Below are 18,763 nucleotides of genomic sequence, written 5' to 3' on the forward strand. Positions count from 1 at the left end.
ACTAAAACAAAATGTTTCCTGCACAAACATATACTCGGCTACAGGCATGTCCACTCCCAAAAGGAGAAAAATCTTGAAATACTAGAACAATAACATTTTTCCTAGTAAACGATTTACTTTACCTGTACTGGCCGTCACTATCAACCAGTGCTTATTAGAGGGGTAGAGAAGATTTTCCCCTCCAAAGGCCTATTTGATATTTATAACACTCTTCGTAGGCCATATAGAATCATCCTCTTATAAATTAGCTTGGTATGTTTGGTCAGGGTTATCTATGCAATCATGACAACACTTTACCTAAGCTGAGGAACTCAATATTGAAGCGTTTCCCGTCCGCAAAAGGCGAACCGGAAGTGCAGTGACGTAATCTGACGTGCGATGAGATCGACGTGAATATCTGGCCCTCGCCATCGCCGAAGTAGTTGGCGTGAGACGCCTGGTCGTACGGGTAGTCCACCTCGTGCAGGTGAATATGGTCACACCTGTAAGAGACGAACCACTCATGACTTTGCTGTTAAAGTGATCAGTACACGTTCATGTTTGTGAAATAAGCATATGAGGTAAGCAAACTTATTAAAATACATTATTTCTTTATTTAGTCATTAGCTTGTAGAACAGTTTGGACCTAACTGTTTCTTGAGCAATGCGTTCGCCTCAGTAAGTCGTTCGTCACTGAGTCAAACGGTACTGACAACGACTACGACGATGACGATAATAATGATAATGCGTTTAGATACCTACCCTGGAATGCATATCTGTCTTGATGATGTCGTAATTCTACTGGAGGCTTTTGTGTCGGGGATTCCGGTTGCCGTGCTGTTGCATGCTGGAAAGCTGAGTGCCAAGAAGGACAAGCGTATTTTGCAGGTGGAGCAAACTTTGATACTCATTTCACACCACCCCCCACACGCTGCCATCACCCCCACCACCATCTCCTCCGCCACCCTCGTCCGTGAAGGTGTTGTTGCCGCCATAAGAGTCCGGATAGCCTTCAGAAGTCATCCACCCGAAGTCGCCCTTCTCTGCCTTGATGCTCACGTGACGCCGCGTCGACGAGCAGTGAAATGACCCTGGGGGTAGAGAAAAGCGGCGAAATTACTCTAGGGCAAAGAATGACCCTGCAAAGACAGCTGAGAGCGAGGTTGTGATCTCAGGTTTTATCTCAATTTTCGGTGGCAGCACGCTTGTGATTCTGTCCGCTGTGTGACGCTGATGATCAGTATTAGAAGCATGAACACGGGAGATTGCTTAATATGCAGAGAAAGACTCCAGCAAAATACTAATCGCGTGCTACATGTAAATTGTCTTCCTTTTCCCCCACAAGAAGCGAAAGAGAAATCCACAAACTGCAGATGTTCACTAACTTGCTTGTTAACATATACTGCACGTGCTATGTAATACCGCATGTGCTGGCTTTTATATACATCCTACAGATGTTTATTGCTACACTCTGCAGGTGCTAGCTAATAATAGTGCCAATGCTAGTTAATACATGTTGCTGATGCTAGTTGATACAAACTGTGGATGCTAGTTTATGCATGCTGCAGGTGCTAGTTGTATCATGAAAGATGCTAGTTGAAACATATTGTGAATGTGATTGAGGGCCTACCTTTGTTTATACCGTTCTCTGGAGCCACGACGTGAATTTGTGTCAGCAGGAGGACCACTGGAACTGACCACACCTTCCACCCTGAGAACATAGATTTGTAACCCCTGTCACTTTAGCAGTCAAACTAAAGCTATATAATAACCTTGTATTTAACTACAGCTTTATTTAATCATTATATAATTAACTACATCTATATAGCCTTCTATATATATGAGATATTGTAATACAGCTATGTAATCTCAATATGTTTAAAAAACAATATAATTATGCATCGTAAATACAGTTATTTAATCTTTATCTGCTTTATGTACCGTAAATAATTACATGCACTTAACATTCAATGTTTAGATCACGTGTGAGCGCTCGTGTGTCCTTTTGTTATGTGAAGATGTATTTAAATGTCAGAAGGTAATCAAATGTTACTGCATTTTTATGAACAGAAAAAACGATATGACAAGAGAAACAGCCTAGTATTGGTGCAGTACACACATACATTTACACATACATTTTATCCATTGGTGGATTGGCTACACATAATCCATCTTCTATAGAAAACATCTAAACGAATGTTTGGTGTAATTTAGTGAACCATGTATCTAATATTGTTTAACTTGGCAACGTCCAACTTGTTTTTAACATACGTAAATTACGAAAATGCAGATTTGAAAATTCAAGGCGGGCGGGTTTGTCTACCACGCAAGCTCTCGCCACCCGGGAAATAACGGGTAGTCATGCATGAGAACTTTTGCCTCCCGGTCAGTGCTCGATGGTCACGCAGGGGAAATCTCGGCACCCAGTAACTGATGGAGACTATCGTGGTGAACACTTGATGGCACGTGCGGGGAATCTGTGTCATGTCCTGCTGTGCTGAACGTAGCCATGTCCACGGCACAGTTACGGTGTGAGTCTGCATAGTAACGTCGTGAGAGAGCTCAGCAACGCAGTGTTGAGACATGATAGGCTATAGTAAACCTAATACATTAATCCTGTGAGCTGGTGTCACGATCTGAACCTTTGCCCGAGATAGCCATTCGACTCACTCAGTGCGCATGCGCTGGCAGGCAAGAGATACGCATGCGTAGACGAGGTCGAACGGCTACCTTCATACATGGCGAGATGAGGATTTGCTTATGCATTAGTTGCCAGTATATGTCTAGAATGTAACGGTGTAATCCTAAGACGGTATAATTCGCTCATATGCTAGGACAATATATGTATTCAATAAAACGATGTAATGTGCCGAGACGACCATTCACACAGGACAGTGAATGAAAATAAGGTTATCTGCTGTAAGACGACCATTCGCTCATATACTCGAGCGTTTGTTTTGAATTTAACGATGTGATCCGCCGAGACGACCGTTCGCTTCTATGTTAAGAGAAGCGTCATCTTTACGGAAGTGACCCATCACATGGCGGAAACGACCCGCTGACTCCTGTGCATGTTGCTTACATTTTTCAAAATATTTTCTTTGATTGGCTCTCTGGAACGATGTGGTTGACTATTCTGGCGATCTTTATCTTTGTGTAAATAATGGTTAAACATGCAACGTCCACTTGGACACACCCACGCATTCCCCGGGTCAGACTTCATAACCCCTACGTACGCACCTACACATGCACACATTTAACACGTGCACAGAAGTACACATGTACAAACCTACACAAGTACACACCTAAAACGTGCACAGACATACGCTAAAATCTCAAAAGCAGCTTGACATGCTTGACACAAACCAAGACATTCATCCCTCCTTCACACAAAGACTTGACACACGCACGCACTCAGGTGCACATGCATCCCTGATTATTGTACTTGTTGCACATGTTAACACTTCGAACAAACAGCAATTTAACCGTATAAAAACATTTGCTGATTCCAAGGGAAATTAGAATAACAACGGTGCTATTCTGCGCAATTTCTGCTCTTTGCAAAGTGTGAGAAGAACAGTAGAAAAACAAAGAGAATTACGCCCCTGGTGACCACCTCCCATTAGACCGGCTGATCACAAGTGCAAGAGATCGATAGCCAGACATAAAACTGGAGAAACATCTTCTCAGCTTGACATGTCAGCGGTAAAACTGCAGTGACATTTGATTAATAATACAAAACTCATGCAAGTTGTTCTGTCCTCTTTTAATTTCATTACGAACAACAATTTTTGTTTCCACCAGAGGCATGCGTATTTGGTTTCCAGAGACAATAGACACATTGTCATCACAGCTGACTTACCTTGAACCATCAGCTATGTTCGTGGGTTTTTTTATGTTTGAAGTGAAAAACGACGAGGAAGACTTGAAACCTGTATAGTTCACAATCCACTGCGAATGCGAAAACAGAGAAGGCCCGAGTGGTGGTTAATTGTTTGGAAAATCCACGATCTCTGTCCGCTGGAGCGAGTCAGACATGTAAGCCGATGTAAGACTGGAGGACGTCAGCGAGGGGGATGATACCGGTGTTGCTGCTACATTCTCCCCAACACACAAACACACACAGACATACGGCGGAGGAGCAGAGAAGCGGAGCTAGCGGTGCTGCATAATCCAGAGCCAAGAGAATAATTCCCGCGGACTTCAGACCCTGTGGACTGCCTGCCCGACTGGCCTCCTCCCTGGAATTATACGAGTTTCCTGATATTTTTCTCTCCGAAAGACCCTCCCCTCTAACCACCCCTTCCCCCCTGCACCCCCTGTCTCTCTGCTCACAGACCCACCTACCTCATCATTCAGCCTCTGTTTTCTTATTCGACAGCTTGCAAGTCCTCACTCCCTCACTCCGTCTCTCTCTCTCTCGCTCACGCTCGCTCGCTCGCCCATGTTTGCGACAGTACGTGTGTGAGCGTGCAAGCTCGTTTTTACTTTGCGCTTTGATGGATGACAAGGCAACTGGCGGGGAAAGTGGAAAGAAAGACAACTCGGGGATCCTACAGAAGTGCCTTATAGAAATTACCTTCCCTTCACGCTATCTCCGCCACACCAGTGTTGTGCGACTTGAGGGAGAAGCTGTGAGGCGGGAGTCAGTGGGCTGTTTCCACGGACAAATCGATGAAGTCATCAAAAATGTACGTTGTTGTCGGTCTGTCCCAAAGTGCCTTTAAGCTATAATTACTATGTCGCGAGACAAAGAAAGCTAAAACTGCCAGATAAACAGCACACACACACGCAAGCACGTGTGCGCACGCACATTCACAATACTTATACAAGAAAGAAACTTTCAAATAAACAAACACACACGCATTCAAGCGAGCGCACGTGTATGCACACACATAAACAGATAATTTAATTTTTTAATAAGATAAACAACACTCGCAGTCATACTCACCGAATTCCCTTCCCCCTCACGCCTCAAACAAATTCTCACTCACCAATGTCAAGAAAAAACTAACCACACACACTCTCTCACATATGCTCGTACAACCAAATAAAACGAGCCCCCACAAATGTAACAAACGCAGCTAGACATAGACCAACAGAAAGAAACACAAACAAAAAAAGAAGAACATCCAATGCCTGGACCTCAGTGGAAGCCAGCAGTTCGTGGTTTGCAGTTAACTCGAAAACAATCGTGCCCTTCTCACTCCTGGCCCCCGTGGCACAATTAGAGAAATGCATCGTGGGAGAGGAAAACAGAAGAAAGGGAGAGACGAGAGCAAGAGAAGGACAGGGTTGTCGGCCCCAAGTGTGTCAAGCATCTCGCCATGGCGGCCCATCAGGTGCCTCGTGCAGCGAAAGCGTGAGTAGTCTGCACTGAAAACGTAGATGGCTTTTTAAAGGTCACTTTTTGACAACCTTCACCCCTTCCCATGCTAGAGCATGACACTGGATGCGGGGGAGAAGAGCGGAGAAGCGATGGGAGGTGAAGTGGCCACACTTCTGACAGAGAAACGACAGTAGATGATGAGTGGAACGATTGAAACGTTAATGTGAGGGCGTGTCAACGCCAAGTTGTCAGGGACGTGGTAAACGAAGGCGAGAACAAAATCAGCGAAAAGATGAAAGGAGGAGGAGATTATAAAACTTCGTTTTTGCGGTGTTACTTGGGAGGGGGGTACAAGTCGGTCGGGTGGGGGGAAGAGTAGGCTTCCGAGAGGCCAGAGTAGTTGAAGAACATAAGCTAGCAATCAAGGAGCACATCACGAAAGACTACCGTGCGACGTTAGAAAAGGGGAGGTAACGACAGTAAGTTCAAAGCAGCAATCAACAGCTTGAGAAGCCGCAGTAGAGATCGCGGCCACCCATGAGGCTTTTTTTCTCGGAATTTCCGACAACGTCAGCAGCCAGGACAAAGAAGGGATACGAAACGGAGAAACCAGAGTAAATGTAACAACACAAGAATTTAAAAGACAAAAATAGCTGAGGGGTTAAAAGAGACCTGCAAGCAAATTGAGCAGCCAATGTAACGACAGCAACGAGTGTAAAAACATCGAACTGGAAAAAAAGGGAGCATTTAAATTTACAGAAACAACGAGAACTTGAAAAAATAATGACTTTAGGAAGAAACGATAGGGAACATAATGGAAGGCGGAAAGAACATTACTCGTCGGCATGGAGGGAAAAAACCGTACTAGAAATAATACGTCTGAAGAGAAGTTTCATGGATCCATCCAACACAGTTGGACAGCAGGCATACGGCTTAGAGTTTATATAAAAAAAAGGTAACGGTTTTAGGGAAGTTAGGATATACAATACGTGGGGCGGTGACCAAAAATGATCTATCTTTCCCCCGAGTGGAAAGGGAGTTCAGTGAAGGACAGAGAACACGAGTCTTTGAGAAGCTGGAAACGCCTAAAGCCGTACTTTAGAAAGTGTGATATACGAGCTTTGTTACGACCAGCAAAGAAAGAAAAATAAAGGTTGTTTCTGAAGGCTCCCCGTTGTGCAAATATGGATGTCGTGGAGCTGGCTCTTACTGCGAAGAGTGAATGAGGATTGAGTAGGATTCTGGGAAGGTAGTCAAAGGCGTAAAAGCAAGTGCCGAGGGAGCGTTGGTTTGACATGTAAGCCGATGTACATTCGCAGCTACAAAGTCAGGAAAAATAGCTAATTTTCATGATTTACATTTCTTATTTCTTAAAGTTCGAGCTGCACTTTGAATAAATAATTCAATAATATTGTGAAATCAATTACTCGTTTGAAAGAAGAAACACGTTAATAGCAAGCTATGGCTTAGCTTAAACGCATTTAATGACAATCATCATTTTATGACAAATTAACAAGATTGTCACGATTCTAGTGTCCTCCTGGTTTTACAAATAGAAACTGCCTCTTTTCGAAAAAAAACAATTCCACTTTTTTTAATACAATATTGTCAATTCCCACGAAGAATGCACGTGCAATCGATGCAGACTACACTCTCATGGTGACTAATTTTACAGCCCAAGCTTTCTCTCTCACTCGCAGCAGACGACCTTTCTTCCAGTCTATTACTCAATCGAACGTTATTTTCACTTCACCCACTGTGCTCATGGCTACTCGTTTCTTTTCCACGTGCACTCTTTGCACTCAGGAAATGAGTCAAGAACGGAGTACGTGACACCATCCCTTACCTCCTTTAAAACCTTTTCAAGCAGGCAAAATAAATCTTTCAAGACAACCGTATCCGTGCAAGGACGTGTATAGGTGCATTGCTGTCTGCCAAGACCAACGCTTAGCCTCTTTGCGAAGTGATCCGGTGTTAGTCTCGGCGAGCCGTAACAAAGAATGTGACTAAACCGGAAGCTTTGTCGTCTAATGCCTCGTTTCAGTAGTTAACTTGAAAAAAATTATCTATCCAGTACTACAAGTTTGTGATCCGACGAAAAGTTGTGTACCCTTACACCAGGGCTTAATCGTTTTATCAGAACACGCTCTCTATGAGCTCACCTGCTTATTAAGAGCCAGAACCTAAGTAATTAAATTCTCTTTTAATTAGACGCACAAGCACGAGCCCAATTGCTCCAGAGGACGAAATGCTACATCATTGTCACATAATGACAAACATCTGTTGGGCGACTCACGTGCAATTTCAGGGCAGTCGGGAGTACACAAGTACATAACTCCATTGTATGGACCATGGTGCATTGAGATAACGATAACACTGAACATGATAACAGGTTTTAAAAGTGATCGCAATACAGGCAATGTATGCAAGCAATCAGCATCAATCCATCCTGCTTATGGTATGGCAAAGATCGAAATATTCGTGCAGAATAAAATACAACAAAACATCCACTTCACACAGTACATTATGTGAAACATAAATCATGCACAGAAGCATGGAAAAGATCTTTCTCTTTATCTCATTAGTCGGGACAACTCGTAGTATACATTATTGTTTACTCCAACAGTTTGCAGAAGCGAAAAAGAGTGATTCTGGAGAAAGAGAGGTTCTGAGCAGTCGGCTGTGGGATGTCTCAGGCCTGGCGGTTTGTCTCCAAACAATAGTGGCGATCATATGAATATCGAAAGAAATTATCAATCGCCCTTACCATTGCCCGACATTCTCTTTCAATAAAATACCTACTTTAAGCAGCTTAAACGACTTGCATACATGATTGGGGGTAGCTCTCCCTCCACTATAGCGCTGCTGGATGCATGTGAACGCCCTCATCATCATTATCCACCCCTTGTGGCACATTCCAGAGACATCTGGTTATCTGCTTATCCGAACTTAATCTTATTTTACTTGGTCTTTCCGTTAGGTCGGGGTGACCAAGCGAAGACAGTAACTGATCAAGGGTATCCAAATGTTCTTCCTAAGTTCTGATTATCAAAATATCATCGACAAAGCTGAAAGCATGAAGTCTGTTCAGTTCAAGTGAGCGCATAAAGGGTGCAAATGTTTAGCGACGTCCACCTCAATAGGAACTGTTGTATCTGGTCGGAACCGAAAGGTTAAGGCATTGGCTCGCTCGTATGGGTCGATCTTGTGTGTAGCTTACAACCTGACCAGCTTCCACACGATAGTCCACAAGATAGTCTCGTAGGTTATCGCGAGATTTCGACACCACTACCCCGAACAGCAGCAACGTCGACGACAACAATGATGATGATGATGATAAGGAGGATCTACTGGCGTTGAAGTGCAGCCTGGAAGCTGATTAAAGAGACCGCTGCTGCTGAAGAGCACCAGGTGTGTGACCTCTACATCGTGACATTCAAATGTTTTGCGTCGAGTTGCGAAAATAAAGAGACAGGGAGACAAGGTTTGTAGCAAAGGGGGTGGGGAGCATGCGATCCATTCTCAAGCTGGGAGTTCGTTTATTTTATTATCTTGATTCTTCTCTCCCTCCATATTTCTCCTCTCTTTCCCACCTCCTCCTCCTCTTTCAAACTCAGACCAAGCAGAGATGATGGTTATCAGGGTCGCCAGCTTTCTATAAATCTACCTGCGAACTCCTCATCAAATTAAAGGGTCTGTGTGTGCCACCCCTCTCCAGTACCTGACGAGACGGTGTTTAGAGGTGTACCTGGCCGCCCAGGCACAGGCTCCTCCCGCCAGCTGTTGGCACGCCGAGATAACCACATTCCCCGTGGGTAGTAGTCTCCCTTGGACTTGTTTATTAGTCTTTCGTGCATTAAGTTGCGTAACTGGCACCGCCGGCGTCTTTCTTTTAATCACAACCGTCCGTTCAGCGGTTTTCAGAGGCGTCGCTACTCGGCAGGAAGTTCCTGAACACGCGCCGAAATATCTGAAGACAGCGTTTGCAAGAAATTTTTCTTAATAAGCAAGGAGAGAATAAAAACTGAACTTGCTGCCTTAGTTTCAGCCGCTTAGCTAGAGGAAGCAGGCTTTTAAGGGAAACCACTCACGAAATTAACGAGACGAGTCTGTCACGACATGGCGTACAGCTGTTCTGTCATAGCCACTTATTAGGAAGATATTTTGAGTCCGACTCCCAGAGGCCACGCCCCCTTAAGAGAAGATTTACGAGACTTTACGAGAGCTGCTTGTGTTATCTACCTTTAATGAGCACATGATGGAAAGAGGGCCGCAGAAGGTGTGCAGTGGCTTCCTGGGAATAGAGAAAGTGGAAATGAAACAGGGGGGGAAGCGAGTTCATATCATTAGCGTTATCATCTCGTTTTGTTGAAGATCTCATTGCTGCTTTTGTTGTTTGCCCTAAGATCTGACGCTGCCAGGAGTTTGTTCTCTCCTTTATACGCTTGCTGTCAGTCTGCTGCGGTCCGGACTGCACAAGCAAAACCAAGCAGAACATTTTATTAGTTTCTTTTATAAGCCGTTTTATTTGTTTCTGTTGTCGTCCCGTATTTTATCGTATATTTCTTGTATTTATGGTGAAGGCTAAATGTTAAAAGATAAAAAAGCTCACTGATTTGCGAGTCGCTTTTAAAGAAAGAATTGTCATTCCCTATTTCGTGCGCGCGCTCTCTCTCCTCTTTCTTCTCCCTCACTCTCTCTCTCCCTTTCTCGCTTGCTCACTTCCTTATTAATCAGTTTCCGTACAACTTGTTTTTCTTGCTATCGCATCAGGGTCAGCGCGTACACGTCCCCTACTCCCTGTAAGATACGATGTCGAGCCTCCAAAAGCCGCCTCTTTCCTCCCCAACAACCCTCCCGTTCCCATCTCTATACCCCTACCCCTAACTTCCCAACATTTCTGCATCTGCCCACTCGATCTCTCCTTCAGCAAATCAAGGCGAGTGCTGGAAGCCAGGCACCTTCTCACTAAAAACAACCTTTGACCTTTGAATGGGACGTGCACGAACGTCGGTGCCTCCAGCAGAAGAGCCCATAATACTTGGGTTTTGTTTTAAAAAAATTAACCAAAAAACTCCAACTTCTCCCTCCCTTGCCCCTCAAATCACACTCCTCCTCCGCCGGCTGCCATTCGTGACTGGACGTCATCATTTCGGTGGAGTGTCATCGGGATGCTGGATGACGTTACCATGTTGCACCCTCTCACTGAGTTGTTTTGTTGTTGTTGTTATTTGCTTGGCGCCCCTCTTCCTTTTCAATAACTTGACTGACATCCTACAAGAAAGTATTTCCCATAATCACCTTCCGCGAGATACAACCTGCAAACATCATCATGAACAATATGAGGTCCAGATCGTGCCGCCACAGAGGTTCTACGGACATATCTAATTAGCAGATGGTCTCAGCTCTCCGCTGGCCTGGTGATGGCAAATGTCAGAGTTCTTGTTCAGACCTATTTCTGCTCATTTTGTCCGTGCACGACAGGAATGCATGTATAAAAAAATACACAGGTCCTTACGATAAGTGACTGGGAAGGTTGAGTTTAGACAACTAACAGAAGCTCCTCATACTGATGTCTCTTGGACGAGTAGGTACTGGACGGGGAGGTCCTAGCCGTGAGTGGTTGAAGGGCTCTGCACCGAATCCTGGAAATTCCCCTCTACTTCTCGATGGCCAGAAACAGACATACAAATAAATATGGCCATATGATACCACGCCACGTGCAAGTCTTGTCTTTCGAAGTTTTGTTTTTTTGGTTTTTTTTTGCATAATGTCACGTGAGACGTCGAACCTCGCGCATGCTCGCGGATCGCCTCTGAGTTGCTATGAACTCAGACGACAGTACGGCCTTGCCTAAAGATATAGCTAACTCAGAGGCAGAAGATGGCAAACGCGAGGATTCAGAGTCCAAAAAGCCACGGTTAGAAGATGAACCAAGCCCCATTCATCACACATCTTCCATCCCTTATGACGTCTGGCGAGTACAAAGTGTGTAAAACAATACAATAATGCAGTGGGAAAGAATACAATATTATGATGATAGCAGAATCAGCAGAGGTCACGTGTAACACAATAGTTTAGAAAAGAACAGTTCAATACAATACACAATAGTGTGATTATATTGTAATTATCATAAAGAAGACACTTTAAACAGATGACCATATCCTACAACGCGATGATCGAATATTAATATTTATTTAATTTTTCTGCGGACCAGCAAGTGTAAATTGATACAAAATATTAGGTAGGTGTACATGCAAACATGCATCTAAACCAGCGTAGACATGCATATGTGTGCTTGCGTGTACGCGTTCGTGGCAGAGATTTTGCATTAATTTCGCAATCATGAATTGCTCCATAATAACTACTTTCTTCTCCCAGTCTTATTTACTCTGTCGAAATCTTCAGGGAAAGGCGTGGGAAACCTTTAGCGGTTATAAAATAATTTTTTTCTCGCCAGGATCTTCTGCACTACAACGAGTCCTGCAGCTTCCCATACCGACCTCTTCCCGCCCACAAGCCCAAGAATACTTGAAAACCAAACGCGTTACACGCAGTAGCATGAACAAACAAACAGCGCGCTCCAGATGAATGCTCTGGGATTCCCAGACAATTGCTTCTTTAACTGCTCCGTTGCTTCTATTGTCCCACAAAGAAGGGAAATGGAAAGAAAGAAACGAAAAGAACGCAGAAGTGAAACGCGTTGAACGCAGCGTCTCCCCCCTAACCCCTCATCACCACCACTACCGCTCCCGTTGCCCGGAAACTGGCTTGCACGATCTATGATGTCGCCCAAAACACAAGAAAAAAGGGAAATTACTCTCCAAGGGAAAAGCGAGAAAAAGGGGCCGCAAGCTAAGGAGGAGGCGAAACATCTCGCTAGTCGACTGTGCAAGGGAGAATGCCGACGCTTTTGCAATGCGAGGCTCTTCTCCAAGTTCGAAGATCAAGCTGCAATTTGTTTATGTCACTGGCTTCACACAAATGGAAAAATGCCTTCAGCTTGTGGAGAATTGTGAGGGTTAATTAGAATCTTCAAGACTGGAATTTTGTTGATGACTGCATATTTTGCGTCAAGTGTAAAAACAAAAAATCTTCTGTCATTTTTTTCTCATCTGTTGAAAAAGAAGGACTTGCGACAGCTGTTCAGAGCAGATGCAAAGCTTGCTGACAAAATATTGCTGGTAGAAACATGGGCCAACATATGTAACAGACCGCACTTCCTAAGCCAATGTTCTAGAAGATTTCAGGGAACGACACCAGACGATTACAGGAACTTCACCGCCTCGGCCATAATCGTCGCCATCATAACTGCCATATTTTTCATTCTCCGCCCCTTTCTCTTTTGTCAAGTAAAGCTGGAGAAAGAGAGCTACAGTGGCAATAGCTTGTCGACAGGCCTGGGCCGGTTGCACAAGTCGACACTACGCACCAGCTCGTGGTTAGCGCAGCTATACTCCACATAAAACTAATCGTTTTAGCTGACTGCTTGGTTAGCAGCTAGCGTCATGTACTGTGCACACTGCCCAGGTCGCTCCAAACAGACAAGACAGCTGAGCTAATTCTTTATTCTTTTGACTGCTTGCGAAATGGGGAGGCACAAAATATGGTATTCGAAAACTTCTCCAGACTTGATTGTGCACCGCCAACTTCTCCCGCTCCCATCTCTCAAGGCATCTGTCATTAAGGCATTCCGGAGAATAGTTCTTGGATATGTGACCATGACAAATGGTGCTGCGTCATAATCACGAGGTTTCTAAAGCTGTCAAAAGACATTCTTCAAGGTACTCTAACATGCTAATGCAACGCACTTTTCTTTTTCCTAATTAAAAACGAAAATGCATCAGTTAATCACAAGCTGCCGTGAACTGAACTGATGTCACCAACTCAGCTTATAATTTACTTCTAACACATTTACACGCACGTGCAAGCACTTAATAGACACAAATTCATCGACATTTATTAGCGCGCGCACACACACACACATACACACACTGCAACTTAGATTCTTTGAACTATTTTCATTTTCCATCTTTACAAATACTAGATAAACCAAAGTGTGTCTTTCACAGAGCAGGAAGGCTGGAACCAGTCCAGCCTCAGCCATCAGGACAGGAGCGAAATGAAGCAAAACAATACCGCTGCGACTGAAGGATTTACAACAACCTCGGGTTTGTTTTCGTGTCGGATGAGTGAAGCGCCCCTTTGTTGTTCTTGTACACAAACCTTTGTTTCGAAAAGTCCTGGAGCTGTTATTTTAGGATGCTGGAGACGCTGGCTACAATGGAAGGCATAGCTTGTATTTAATCTGATTAAAATTAAGTCTTTTACGTGATCATGAGACTATACACGAGTTAGGCATGGGATAAGTATACTGTGTTTGCTCGATCGACAATTCGATGAGCCATGCTCCTCTCTCCCTCCCCAACAGGCGCATTTGTCTCCCTTGTTTGTGCAACACTCTCTGTGCTCCTCCTGTCCGTTCTCACTTCCTTCCTACCCGTTTGTCTCTGGCCTCTTCTCTCAGTCTGTCTGTCTCTCCCTCCATCCTTCATCACCCTTTCTTCCGTTGTCTCACTCTCTCTGTTCGCTTGTGTCAATATTCGCAGTACAGTGTTGGCATGACCAGGCATCTGGGCTGCATCCCTCTAAGTCGCGACTTCCGCCGCCTGCTAATTCAGGACGCAGGAGGAAAACAGAACCGCGCGCCTCCAGCGTTCAATCACGTCATGTTCCTCCCACTGTCCCGCACAGCCGCTTGTATTCTTTCTCATCGCTGAACACAGCTCGCTCTTTTCGTCCTATGCAAAACGGAAAGCACACACATCGATCAGTGTCGCTTACATCATTTAGAAGGAATGGAACACCAAAGGTCTTTCTGTCACCCACTTGTTTAGATGACCTTTACGTGGGGATGCTGAGCTGAACTGTCACATCATTAGCTTAATGCGATCCACTGAGTTTTGGCCAGCTGTCACAGAAAATTGTATGCATGACATTCACTTTGCTTTCTCAGTACACAATCCATTTGCATAGTTTCTTTTAAGGTGTTATAAATAACATTCAAAGAAATACGTTGTTATAGTCACTTTTATTCAGAGGAGTTAAAATGTTAATTGTGTTCAGCTGTGTGTGTGTTTGATTGTCTGTTCTTAACATTCGTAAATTGTTGGAATGCTCGTGTTCGTGAGTCTATTTTTTCCACCTATTTGTTCCTACAGTGTTTTGGCGTACAATCGTTTCTTCTGTATATCTTCTTCATTGAGCTTTGCCTTCCTTAAATCGCCCATGTAACAACTTCGTTTGACCAGAAACAAATTGTTTCGGCCACTGATTCTAGAAATTTCCTCCACCTTCCTAGACTTAGGGCCTATGCATGTACCGAAGGTCAAAGGTCCGTCATCCAATCTTCCATCGATTACAATGAATCTCAGCAGAACAAGATCCTCCCGCCCTTCAGCCCTCCACCTCTCCAGCCCAACAAGTGCGTTTGGTACAAAGGTCTGTTTGCCATTCATTCGTTAATGTCAATCAGTGTATTCAGGAAACAAGGTCTATTGCCCACTTGCATTGATTCCAGTGGGTCTATCAAGTCCAAAAACCTGTCTTGCATACTCGCATCGCTTCCCGGGAATCTGCTCCAGTGACTGGCACGCAAGCCACTCGATCTGTCTCTCCGCTGGTTATTTGTCTATTCAGGCGTGAGTACTGTTTAACACCGACTCTTTCACTGCGCGCTGTACTCGTCCATCAACACATAACAATATGATACTAATCAGAATAAGAAACAGAAAATGAGTTCTTGATTTACTAATTGTTCTCTTTGAATGTGCGTGTGTGAGCCGAGAGAGATAGAGAGTGCGCGCGAGGGTAAGAGCGTGACTGGTGTTTCCTAGTCAAATAAATTAGCTAATATACAAGCCCAAAAACCACATCTTAGTCACGGAGAAAACAGAAAGGGGACGTCACTATTGCGTCGATTGGAAAGGGAAGCAAGCGAGCTGTGGCCACCCGCTGGTTTTAATTAAAGCGATGATGTTGGCGGCGGCAGGAAAATTGAGACTGATGTTTCCGTGACGCGTGTTCACGCAGAGCCGCGGCAGGTCCTCCCACGACACCATGTCTGAATTATTTGACACTTTACGGTCGCTGATACTGATAGTCGGCGGTAATTGGAAAATACGACGGTTTAAAAACTGATGAAAGATGCTTTCCTTACCTCCCCTTACTGCTCCTTTTGTGTCTGTGTGCATATGTGCATTCGTGTGTATGTGTTTATACGTGTGTGTGTGTGAAGTTACTGAGAGGGTTAGAGATTAAGGTAAGAGAGAAGCATTAGGCAAAAAATGATAAATGCTATCTCGGTGCTCTATAATAGTGTCTAAGGTTACACGCGAAAAGTGCACGAAATCAGGATTTATGAAGAGATAGACTAAAAGCGCTAAGGAATGAGTAAATTTAAAAAAGGAATAAGATAGCATGAAGCAGAAGATAACCTCTGTCTCTCTTTTCTCCTCCTCCATGTCTCTTATGGGCAAGCATGCGCATGCGCAAGCACAGACAAGCAGAAATGTATAGCCTCGCCGGAGACCAAGGTAAACACTCTTCATTGGAAGGGAAACAAGAAAAATTTAGGACAATGAGACACAACCCCGAAGGTATATCTAAAAGTAAAAATTAAGTTAAAGAATTCAATTATAGGACGTTCATCACTTTTAATTGTGGATTACATTTCTTTCTTGCGTGGTTCACAATAACGGGTGTCGTCCATGAACAGGTGAACTCTAAAAACCCCGGAACCCCAGCAACTGTGAACTAATACAGCTATCCTGAGTTAGTTAACCTCATCTTACCTAACCCAGTTCTTTAAATTGTCGACGAATCTCTTAGTTTCTCGTAGTTCCACGCGTGTTTCTTTCAGTCGTCAGGAGTTGTCCCTCATCACCTGAGCTGAAACCTCCTTCATCATGCAGGCATAGACCTGCCACCTGTTGCAGATCACCAGCGACGACCAACATCTTTGGCACCATGCGCTGCCACAGCAACCCAGATACCTTAGGTCAGATGCGTAGCATGCAATGCACGTGTGATCGCCGGGCACCTGACGTTTGTAAGGGATTCTCTCCCATTGAGCCTAGCATTCTACCCTTTTGCTGTCTGTCCCCAGATGGTGCTGTTGTTACGAATCTGGATTTTGACACGTGACGACAATTACCATAGTGTGTTACTCCCTCCCATATTTTCCTCGCCTATTGCGTGCGTTTCCTCTCTATCTTCCCTCTCTTTTGTTTCATTCATTCATCTGCATCGGCAATTTGTTTTATCACATTTTAAAACAATCGCTACTACCACTAGCACCTGGCAGTAGTTTTTAAATTCCGCTTTAACACTTTCGCTGCTAGTACTGGCACCTGTCCGTACTTTTTGCACGTTAACACCTTCGCAGATAGCACAAGCACTGTGTGCGGGTGGGGAAGTGGGTAGGAGCCTTGGCACGTGGTCAAAGACGTGGAGTTCAGGGCCAGCAACTCCTAACGTCGCTGCGGGTAGCAGGGTGAGGGAACCTGTTTCCAGCCATGTCAAACAGGCACTACGGCGCTCCTTTTACACGTTCCGCAGACATTTCCCATTCCAGAGGCCTGCACTAGATTGTCAGCATCAAAAGGAGCTGCCTCTCAATCGCGCCGTCCGCCTTGTGGGGGCAAGGGACACGTGCACGAGGACCTTCAGGGATCAGGGATCTGTGTAGAGGATGGAAGGAGATGCCGAGAGTGAATGATAAGACAACACGAGGTCAGAAAACCCCACACCTGGCTGGAAATGTGAAATGAGTTCATGTATTATGTCTGCAGGGAAGAATTGGCCTGTCTTACAAAAGTGCTCTTTGGTGTTTTTTTTTCCACTAGTCCGTCCACCCGTGTCCTGTCTGTCTGTACACATATTTTTCTGTCTTTTGTTGAGAAGATCGAAGTCAGTAATTATGCAGTAGTGCATGTGCTTGGGAACTTGATGCATTTGCGTGTGTGTGCATGCGTTTGTGTGATGAGTCATTATTGGGCATGCATCGATCGCAAGCCCACAGTTTAGCCCAATGAAGACCTTGCTCAAATATGTTCTTCTTGAAGCATTCCATAAAGGGGTCAAAACGTGCTGGGTCTTCTCGCCTCTGCGTGATAATTCCACTGGTAAGGGATTTTTTGCTTTTATTTTGGAAAAAGCTTAAAATTTTCTCTGTCCCTGTCAAGAATCATCAGTCTAAATATAAACCCTGGCATTTATCCTTTATGTAATCAGTCTTAGGACTGACACTTCTGTCAAATTCCCCTCCCCCTCTCTTTCTTTCTTTCCTTCTTCCACTTTCCTCCCTTACAGACAGAATAACAGAGGTGAGGGTGGTGGAGAGGTGTACACTACGTCCCCTCCCCTCGACACATCGCAAAACGTTTAGAAGCTGTGTGTTTCTTTTTTAGAATGTTAGCAGTTTTGAAAGTAGGTTACAGTAAAAGTTTCAGATGAGGATATACAAGCAAAGGGAAAATAAAATATGTCAAAACACTCTTGGGGAAAAAACATTTTGTAAACTCAGCGAGGAAAATCTTCACTCCAACTGACAGATCTTTAATGAAGTCAGCAAACGTCTCGCATTCACCAACACTCCGCGCGCCGTGAGCAACACCGTCAGCGCCAATCAGAAACGCCGTACGTGCCAATCAAAGGCTCTGTTCACGCCAATCAGAAACCGCGTTTCTAGTAGAACCATGCGATCTTCAGATGCTCAGCTGGCATAGAGCTAGTCCTCAGCTGCGTCGGTCTTTTTGCGCCGATTTAGCAAATCTCTCCATTTCAGCTGACATACAGACAGACAAGACCTCACTCTTATATGCCAAGGAGAATACAGAACTGATTCCCTTTTTATCACGCGCGAAGTGGTCTACTTGGAGAAAAAAAATTACCTAGATTTGAGTGATAGATTGTAATTCTCAGCATTTTCCTACAGCAAAACTTTGCAAGTTTTCTCTTAAAAAAAAGTATAAGTAGCGATTTGGATCGAAAGGAGGTCGGCAGCTTGATGTAATTGCCTGGAAAGTCAATGGATGGTAGTAGATGACAAGGGGCTTCCTCAGCCAGGAATAGCACCCATTCCCTCTCCCAACACTGTTGCAGTCCTTGAATATATGCTGCTGATTGGTTACTTTATTTGACATAAAAGTGCTTTTGCCCTGTGATGATTTGGAATGGTCCTCACTGATGGTGACAAGCCAACATGCTATACCACAGTCATACCTCCCACCTCACGTGGTCCTCACTGATGACGACAAGCAAACATATACCACCGTCATACCTTCCCCCTCATGTGTGTGCTAATTTTTAACACCAGTGACGCCGTCCCTCCCCCTCCCTATAGGCAAACTGAACAATCACGGTGTTGCCCTACGGGCATGAATCAGAGTTTGT

The 18,763-nt window shown here is 44.5% G+C and overlaps 1 protein-coding gene across 3 annotated transcripts in view; it reads right to left on the reverse strand.

The window, feature by feature from the left end:
• Window positions 1-18,763, reverse strand: part of LOC112553160 — a 68,610-nt gene that overhangs the window by 10,668 nt on the left and 39,179 nt on the right. For 2 of the 3 annotated variants that reach the window (XM_025220198.1, XM_025220196.1), the window contains exons 2-4: window positions 1,610-1,690; window positions 742-1,070; window positions 298-482 (exon numbers count right to left, since the gene is read on the reverse strand). In XM_025220198.1, coding sequence (XP_025075983.1) covers window positions 298-482; window positions 742-974 — 418 coding nt within the window. In that variant the 5' untranslated portion in view covers window positions 975-1,070; window positions 1,610-1,690. Of the gene's footprint in view, window positions 1-297; window positions 483-741; window positions 1,071-1,609; window positions 1,691-3,841; window positions 4,297-18,763 lie in introns of those variants that run through there. The other variant, XM_025220197.1, reaches the window with a different exon arrangement.

This window comes from Pomacea canaliculata, linkage group LG12 (assembly GCF_003073045.1).
Source record: "Pomacea canaliculata isolate SZHN2017 linkage group LG12, ASM307304v1, whole genome shotgun sequence".
Lineage (NCBI taxonomy): Eukaryota > Metazoa > Mollusca > Gastropoda > Architaenioglossa > Ampullariidae > Pomacea > Pomacea canaliculata.